The sequence below is a fragment of the Drosophila busckii genome, chromosome 2L (assembly GCF_011750605.1).
Source record: "Drosophila busckii strain San Diego stock center, stock number 13000-0081.31 chromosome 2L, ASM1175060v1, whole genome shotgun sequence".
Lineage (NCBI taxonomy): Eukaryota > Metazoa > Arthropoda > Insecta > Diptera > Drosophilidae > Drosophila > Drosophila busckii.
Window position 1 is genome coordinate 5081209 of NC_046604.1, and position 8635 is coordinate 5089843.

Here is an 8635-nt window from a genome sequence, read left to right on the forward strand (position 1 = left end):
TTGGCGCACCCTTTCCACGCTGATCCCTTGAACATTTCGAAAACTGCGTCAGCGTCAGCTTCAGCGCCGGCAATGCTGGCCTGATTGACAAACCGCTATTTGCCAAAATGAACAGTTTGACATGCAACCCATGTTGGCCTCATCGCATTTCCAGGTGGAATTGCCTTTGAATCATCACAAAATCGCAGACACTCACAAAAAAAAAGAGAAGCACCATATTGCTTTGCGGCCTGTAGCAGCAGCCTTTGATATTGCCACTTCATTCGATGGCAATTGCAAATGCTTGCAGCTAGGCATATATTGCTTTTGTTAATAAGCAAATCTGGCAAACCAAGCATGCAAGTTATCTATGCGATTAAGATTTGCCAAATTAAACAAAGAAGCTTGGGGCAGACGCAAGCTTAAAGTGCTTTAAAATGTGCCAGTAATTTCATCCAAGAGTTTGGCTTAATAACATATTCTAGCTTAGGCAAATGAGCTAGGATTTAAGCGTGTTTACCTTATTAAAATAATTAATTCGTACTGCAATTTATAATTCGAAGCATATTCAAGCCATATATAATTCACCTGAGCTTAAATTTTATGATTATAGTAAATCAAAGATTGATTATAGCGTCATTACCTTAAAAGTTCAATATTGTAAATTTGCTTTAATATTAAGACACACTTTAAATTTAGTAACTTAAAATTTGCTAAGAGCTTCAGTTACCAAGTTGTATGAGCTGACATACTAAGCTTCAGCCAGACTTTCTAGCTGCTGCCAAAGGCAAGTCAAGGATCTCGCAGCCTCACCAGTTTGCGTAGACTTCGAGTCTTGGCCACCCACCAAGCGCTGATCCTTGACGAATTCAAACTTAATGTTGCAAAGGCAGCTGTCGTTCTGGCATAGACTGCTGCGCTTATCCACAACACAGAAGGTAATAATCTCCTGGAACAAGCCCAAGCTACTGGCCTCCTGCATGGCGGCGTCGTCGACCAGCAGACAGCCCAGCACTTCACCCGAGCACAAATCGCGCACATTTATATGATAAATATTATCGGCGCGCAGCAGTATGGTCATCATAATGTCGGAGAGTCTGCGTTTGCCTATGAGCTTGAAGAATTCACACGGCAACGAGCTGAGCACAGGCAACTTTTTGTTCTTGCAGAAGTTACAAGTGCTCGAGGGCTTGTGATTGAGATCGCCGCCCGCCGTTTTTTGCTGGCAATCGCACTTGACATTCAGCAGTTTCATATTGCAAGTTAATTGTGTAAGCTGCGACTTGATCTCGTTGAGCTGCTTATTCTGCTGGCAGTCCAGTGTCATATGCGATTCTAGCTTTTTGCTAAGGCAGTCCAACTGTTCTGCTAATTTGGGTATGACTTCAGCATTGGGTGAAGGCACAGGAGCAGGAACAGGGCAAGGCTCAATGGTTTGAATTGATTTGCTAAGAGCGCTGCATTCACTTGCTTGACTGGGCTGACTAGGCTGACTGGGCTGACTGGCTTGACTAAGCGCAGAGGAAGAGCTCTTAACTTTTTTCGACTTCTTAGAGCTTTTTTTGGGCTTCTTCTTGCCTGTGGGCGTATAAACTTCTTTATTGCTACCAGATACAGTAATAACAGGCTGCTTACAGCTTAACGGACACTTGCGGCGCGGCTTTGCTGCTGGCTTCTGCTGCTGCCCCTGCTGCTGCCCCTGCTTTGGCTGATCGTTCTTGGCCTTGTCGCATTTACAAATGCCAACGCGGCTACATGTGCACTTGCTGCCATTAATGCAAACAGTGCGGGATACTTGTTGAATGGGCCGGCCATAGGACAAAAAAGTTTTGCCAAAGATGCCGCCAGCGCTGATGCGTTTGAGCTCGCAGCTCGACTCCACATCTGACAACGACTCTGCCACTTGCAGCGGCGCATTGACAGACTTGGCAAACCTGCGTGCCTTGGCTGTCGGAGTACACATAAGTCACAGTCTGTCAAAATGTAAGCCACACCTACCAACATCTTGATTAAATTGCGCTTCACATTCAGCAGCTGCACGCAACAAATGTTCTCTATGCCGCTTATATGCTACAAATTTGGCGCTATCCGATTGGCTGTAAAAGAACTTGCTACAGCTATTTAATCAATTAACTGAATTCAAGCACACACCTGTAACTAAATTTGTATGTCAGTCTTCTTGGATGATAACCCGCAGCACTCATGGTCTAAACAAAAAGCTAAAAAATAAAATTAAAAATAGTTATTTAGTATAAAAATAGTTAAAAATCTGCTTTGACAGTCAACGCAAAAAGCATGTGAACACTAAAATAAATAAGATACCATGCCAGCATTTTGTGTAATATTTATTAATTATTTATACGCCACACGCACAAACACAGATACAGATACAGACACACGGCATACAGAAACCGAAAAATATTTAAACATTAGCAACGTTATGTATATTTTTATAAATATCAAACTGTTCTATTTGTAGAGTTATCCATTTTGTTATTTTATGGCCTGTTTGGTTTTGTTGATTTGGATTTATAGAAATGCATATTTATTTTCAATATCAGTTGCAATTTGTTTGAATGTTTGTATTAGGGATATGGTGCTTAAATGCTTCCTTGGACAGCCTTGTACACAACTGTACTAAAATTTTGGCATATGTATAAATTTTATTGGAATGACTTGCAAGTAAATTTATGTTATACAATTAGAACTAATGGCTATCAATTTATATATATATATATACTTTGGCAAATGTTTACGCTTTGATTTTGGCCTCAATAGACACAAGGCATGTGATTTGCTTACGAGTTACAAAGTAAGCAATTTAAGTATTGGTTGTAAATTTGGCATATTTGCTTTGAATTTTGACTAATTGTTTGCTAAACGAAACGCTTAATAAACTAATGCTTAACAGTGTTAACAGAACTCATTACATACATATATAATAATATAGTTTACGTTATACGAGGCTGCAGTTGAATTTATAACTTAGTTACAAGCAAATCAGACACTGAGAGGTCAACGCGAAGACATCTTAAAGCTAAGCAAAGCACATGGATTTTGCAAAGGGCGTAAACGAGGCATAGCTTGCGCCTCAGTTTTCCAATAACTCTCAATAATTTAGTGTTGCCGCCGCAGTGACAGGATAAGCAGCATTACCACACTTGCCTGCAGCAAGTAAATGGGCGGCATCAAGCCGCCGGCTGATGCACGAGGCTCCAGGGATAGAGTCTTGCACTTCGTCACTGCTGTGTAGTCACTGTAGCCAGCCATGTTGTGAGAGGCCGCGCGTATCAGATAGAGTGTGTCTGGCTCCAAGTTGGTTATGAGAAAGCTGGCACCTACCAAAGAAACAGAAAGAGAGAGAGAGAGTGGAGTGGAGTAGTGAGTGAAATAAGACAGTTGCTATTTGAATGAAATTAAATAAAGATGGACAGACTGCTATTCAAGCTTTACACTTGAAAAGACAAGTGTAATTTTAAAGAAAAGTATATAAAAGCTGGTCTCATGCAACCTTTTGATACACTTTGACTAATACTATGCTACTTGAATGCTGTACTGCTTAACTGAAGCGTTGAGGTCTAAAATTATTTAGCTGATCGGACTAAAATATTGAGTATGCTATATTTTGTTCAATATTTTGTTTTCTATTTGTAGTGGTAGAGTCGAATTTTGAAGTTCAAAGGTCTGGCCATTAAAGAATTGAAGATCTACGCGTTCATTAAAGCTCATCTATTTATTTCTTTAAAATTAAATATATTAAAAAATATTAAATATAATAAAATACATTAATTTGATTGAAATCTAGACTTGATTTTAGACTCAGCTCTAATTCTTAGACTCAATATCTAGCTTCTATATTATATGAGTTGTTAATGCTCAGTGCGTCTAGCTGATCAGTTGATACATATTAAGTGGTCAAGATACTCTTATACATATATTTTATAAAATTGTTAGTGTATAGAAAATTGCTAACTACGTTTAGTGTAATTATTTTTGGAAGTCTATGGTAACTTACCCTCCTCGTAGGGGAAAACTTTGTGCTTGGCATTGGTCCATTTGCCGGCATCCGTTTTGAATTCGAGGTCTGTCATATACTCGATGCGAAAGCCATTGACTTCCATGATGTCGCGTTTATCTTTGTCGCGATGCACGCTGACGTCCACATCAAAGGTATTGGAATTAAAGCCGCGCAGCTGGAACACATCGGGCGGTGGGGGCTTCTCGCCCATCTCGAGCCGCGTGATGCGCTCGATGCTGCCCAAATGATTGTGTGCCCGACAGCGGTAATTGTCAAAGGCCTTAACATCTGTCACCTGCACCGTTAGACGCGACCAGTAATTATCCGTCTCAATGCTGTAGAACTGCTCGTTGCTCTCAATCCGCTTCTGCTTGCGATGCCAGCTAAAGTTGGCCGGCGGCTCCGCCAGCGCCTCGCACATGATGCTCGCCGTCCCATTCAAATACGCATACTGCAATCCCACATGCAACTTGTTCGTCCAGTGCGGCTTATCTGCGGTTCGAAATCAATGCAAGTTTATTAATACGCGCGCCCAGTCCCAGTCCCAGTCCCAATGTTTGTCTTTGTGGCGAACTCATGCGCTGCGCACATAAATCAAACAAGCCATCATTAGTTGCATGTGCGACCACGCCCACACACGCCCTAACGCGAGCGAGCAACAAAACATATGCGCACACACTTTGCCCTGTGTAATTTGAAAATATATTTCATGCAGCAAAAACTATTTGCCGCTCACTGCATTGCATACTAAAGCGCCACACACAAATTTTATAGCCAGCCATAAAAGCTGCTCAAGTAATTTACACAGACACCCACAACAAAGGGGCACAGTGGAGCCAAATCAGCTGCAAATTAGAGCAGACTTTCTTACATAACTTTCTTTTAGCATTTGCATTTGAATTATTTGAATATTTTATTAAATGCAAGAAGCTATTTTAATAATTAAGCAAGCAGCTCGTAAGATATTTTTTTATTCTATTGCAAAAGTCAACAATACGTACTTGACATTAAATAATTAACCTTATCATAAATGCAATCAGTAAGGCAGCATAATCTTTTAAATTTAAATGTTCGAAAGATCAAACAATGATCTATATTGTGTTAAATTCGATCAGAATGTATACCGACTTAGAATGCAATCATTGCCCATTTTTATTAGCTCTCTTTAAAATAATCTTAATCAGCTATTAATTTGCGCACTGATTGTTTTATTGCTTGCTCCACTGTGCACACTGTTGTTTGGTGCTTCTTTGGAAAAATCATAAATCACACTCACGTTCAATTTTCATCAAAACTGTGCGCTCCTGCATATCGGAAGCAATCGAATTCACTTGGTATGCCCGGCACGTGTATTCTCCGGTGTCATTTTGTGTTACCTTGTTGATGAGCAAACCATCGGCCAGGATGCGAAATTTCGAAGCGACTGCTGCAACCAAAAAACACAGAGAAGAATGAAAAGAAGTTTGGGCTTGGCTACAGCAAGAGGCAAAAGCTCATTAACATGTTTGGCTAGCAAGACTCACACTCATTGATGGGCTGCCCATTGAAATGCCAAGTGACATTTGGTTGTGGTTCGCCTTTCACTTCGCATAATATGGTTGCGTTTTGTCCCTCCTTAACGGTCATCACCTTGTCCTTTTCAGCGAACGTTATTTTCTCTAAACAGGTATGTGTGTGTGTGTGTGTTTGGCAGTAATACAATACAATATTAATGAAGGTTGCTTGTGGACTGCTGCTGTGGTGAACTTTGTACTTACGATACACAATCAAATCGTACGATTTACTATATACGCCACCATCCACAGGTTCACAGGTCCAATTGCCCTTGTCCGCCAAAGCAATGTGTGCAAAAACGATTTTCAATATTTCTGTGTAATAAACAAAGTCAAAAGTATAAGTGATAGACTTAAATGTAGCTGCATAAAAATTATTTAGTTGAGTGTCTGTTCAATTCTATTCTTTCAATCGATTTTATTTTCATTTATTTTACAGGGTATCAAAAAGTACTCGCAGCTTAAAGCAGTCGTAAACTTTCTATTGTACTCTCTCTCTCTCACTCTCGATTGCGCGTCCTGCACTCCTTTATGGAGAATTGCAATTAATTGTGTTTGTTTGTTGTGCCCGCTGGCAAGTCCTTTTGCTTGTGTGGCACTGGCTGTGGCACTCACCTGGCGTGGTTTGCTCAATGTGTATGCGTCCTTTGTGCTCGCGTATAATTTCCCCTTTTGGCGATTTCCATTGCAGCTTTACATCCACATTCGGTGCACGGCACTGCACAATGAGCGATTCATTTGTATAGCGCACAACGCTGCGCTCGCCCGGACTGAGCGTCAGCCCATCATGATGATTGGCCAAGACAGCAGCTGTTAACACTAAAAAAAAGAAGAGATAAGAGAACAGCAGTTAGTAGCTGACATTAAAACGAATTGGTCTAAATATGCTTCAGTTAATAGCTCGTTAATTGCAGCGCGCCGCGCTTGAAATGTAAATTGAAAATTTGTTGCCAACAAAGTTTGCATTTGCATAACAGTTACTAGGAACTGGCAGCAGCAGCAGCAGCAGCAACACTGCATTTTATTTCCTTAGCAACTCAAATAACAGTGCAGACTATTACACACACAACATCACAACATCTTGTCGGTTAAATTGAGTTGCTGCGCATATGCTGCCGGCACAACTCAAAGGCCGCATAAATAAGAAAGTTCATTCTGCATTGAAAGAAACTTAGATGCACTTACCAAAACTTAAATTTATTAGCAAAAGCGAATATTTGTATTATAAGAAAGAGGAAAATAATGTTAATTATATAAGTAATAACAGATGCATAGTTGCAACATGATGTAAGTTGAAAGATTATTTTAAAAACTATCAGCATAAATACGTTTTCACGTTGAATTCTTTTTATACACTTTAACATTTTTGCAGAAATAAATTCGCCAATGCGGAATTAAAGGTTATTCATTGTTTTCAGCATTCTAGTATTAAAATTAAATAATCTTATACGAAGGAAACAATAAATATAGATTTTATTGTTGATATTTATTATCAAAATTAAAGAAGTCTATCAAGAAGTAGTATACAGATATCAAACTTTATGAGGATCATGACACCTGGTACAAAGGGCTTACTGGTTTACTGAGCATAAAGTATTATGCATTAAAAGTATCGAGCATTATGCATGTTGCTTTACTAGAATTCAATACTTTCCTAAAAATATTGCCTGTCCTGTATTCTTTTCTTGATCTTTATTTTTGTAATTTTTTGGCTTATTATATTAATGAAGCTGAATATAATTTTCATCAGTCGTCTATTTTAACCGACAGCAAAGCTAAACAACCGCTATGATATTTAAATCTGACTAACTTGCTGATACTATAACGTTTATGCTAAGCTAGCAAACTCCCATTTTATAGTGCACACAAAAGAAACTTCAGCAGCCTGCTAGTTAATAGCTAACAGAAAGTTGCAGTATATTGAATTTAATATGCTAGCTAAGTTACCACACAATTTCCCACGAACTCACCAACACACACACAGACACACAGACCCAGACACGCACACAGGCTCAAGCACAAGCAGCATTTCCACATAAACCATTTGCAGTTTGTATCATCGTTGCTAGCTAATAAGACATTACATTACATTAATTAGTAAATGTTACACAAGATTAAGCTAATTGCTGCAATTTTACCACAATTTCAATTAATTTTGCATATAATTTCATAACAGTAAATTAGTTACGCATAAATGCTCATCACTTGCTACAGTCTAGTAGCCACATGTTGCACGGCTGCTCAATTGAAATTTATTACAAGAAACTGCAATTTCATTTTAACATTTGAGCCAACAGCAAAATAGTTTTTAATAAAGTTTTTCATATGCCTGAAAAATTATAGTTGCAATAGGCAAAAATGCAAGCACAAACTTTTGATCTTGCAATTTCCCTTTGGCAAGTTTATTGGCAACAAGATGCAAGCAAAGGCGTAGGCAAGGAGGAAATATGGAGTTGCATGTCTCCTTGGATTCATTGCAATTCATTCGAAGAACTTTTTATTTCCTTTTGGATTTTTTACAAAAATTCTGTTTGCCAAGCTTGAATTTCATGCCTTGTTTTTGATGGTAAATTCTAAAAAAATTATAATAAATACAGTTGACCCCTTTAATTAACATCCAAGCATTGAGCATTGCCAATAAACATGAGAGGTAAATGTAAGCTTCGAAAAATATTGCATATTGGAGCCTTAGGGCATTCGAAATTGTAAACACACTAGAACTCTTTGTCTTTGCATATTTAAAATTGTGCTTGGAACATATTTAAATCTCAGGCTTTGCTATGCCACAAGTATTTGCTGCAGTTGACGCAATTTGGTTGCATGTTGTCTGGTCGCCTGTCAACGTTTACGTTAACGTTAACGCTGTGTGCAATGTCAACAGCGCGGTCTACGCTCAGTTGACGCTTGGCAATGCACTCGAAACACTTGTCATAAAATTTCATGTGTAAACGAAAGTCGCATTGCTCGCGACCTTAATGACAGCCAACAACTGCAGACAGAAAATAAATAAAAAATAAATACACACACAGTCAAATGGTGGAAATTAAAAAAAGTAAAAGCCCGCAAAATAAAAAACAAACAGTTA

At 38.9% G+C, this 8635-nt stretch overlaps 2 protein-coding genes across 3 annotated transcripts; both read right to left on the minus strand.

Annotated features, from left to right (window-relative positions):
• Positions 1–630: 630 nt before the first annotated feature.
• On the minus strand, positions 631–2248 carry LOC108608500. 2 transcript variants are annotated; one of them, XM_017999898.2, is made up of 4 exons: positions 2131–2247; positions 1978–2075; positions 1615–1926; positions 631–1557 (listed from the first exon to the last, which is right to left on the minus strand). In XM_017999898.2, exons 1-4 carry the CDS (start codon positions 2181–2183, stop codon positions 731–733), a joined length of 1290 nt encoding a protein of 429 aa, XP_017855387.2. In that variant the 5' UTR covers positions 2184–2247; the 3' UTR covers positions 631–730. The 2 variants fall into 2 exon arrangements, with proteins under 2 accessions (XP_017855387.2, XP_017855386.2); XM_017999897.2 differs by having other exon boundaries at positions 631–1926; positions 2131–2248.
• A 133-nt stretch (positions 2249–2381) lies between these two features.
• On the minus strand, positions 2382–7102 carry LOC108608499 (neural cell adhesion molecule 2). The gene is made up of 7 exons (XM_033294045.1): positions 7078–7102; positions 6166–6369; positions 5755–5865; positions 5521–5655; positions 5274–5423; positions 3995–4489; positions 2382–3317 (listed from the first exon to the last, which is right to left on the minus strand). The coding sequence occupies exons 1-7, from the start codon at positions 7100–7102 to the stop codon at positions 3097–3099; spliced, it is 1341 nt and encodes a 446-aa protein (XP_033149936.1). The 3' UTR covers positions 2382–3096.
• Between the last annotated feature and the right edge of the window lie 1533 nt (positions 7103–8635).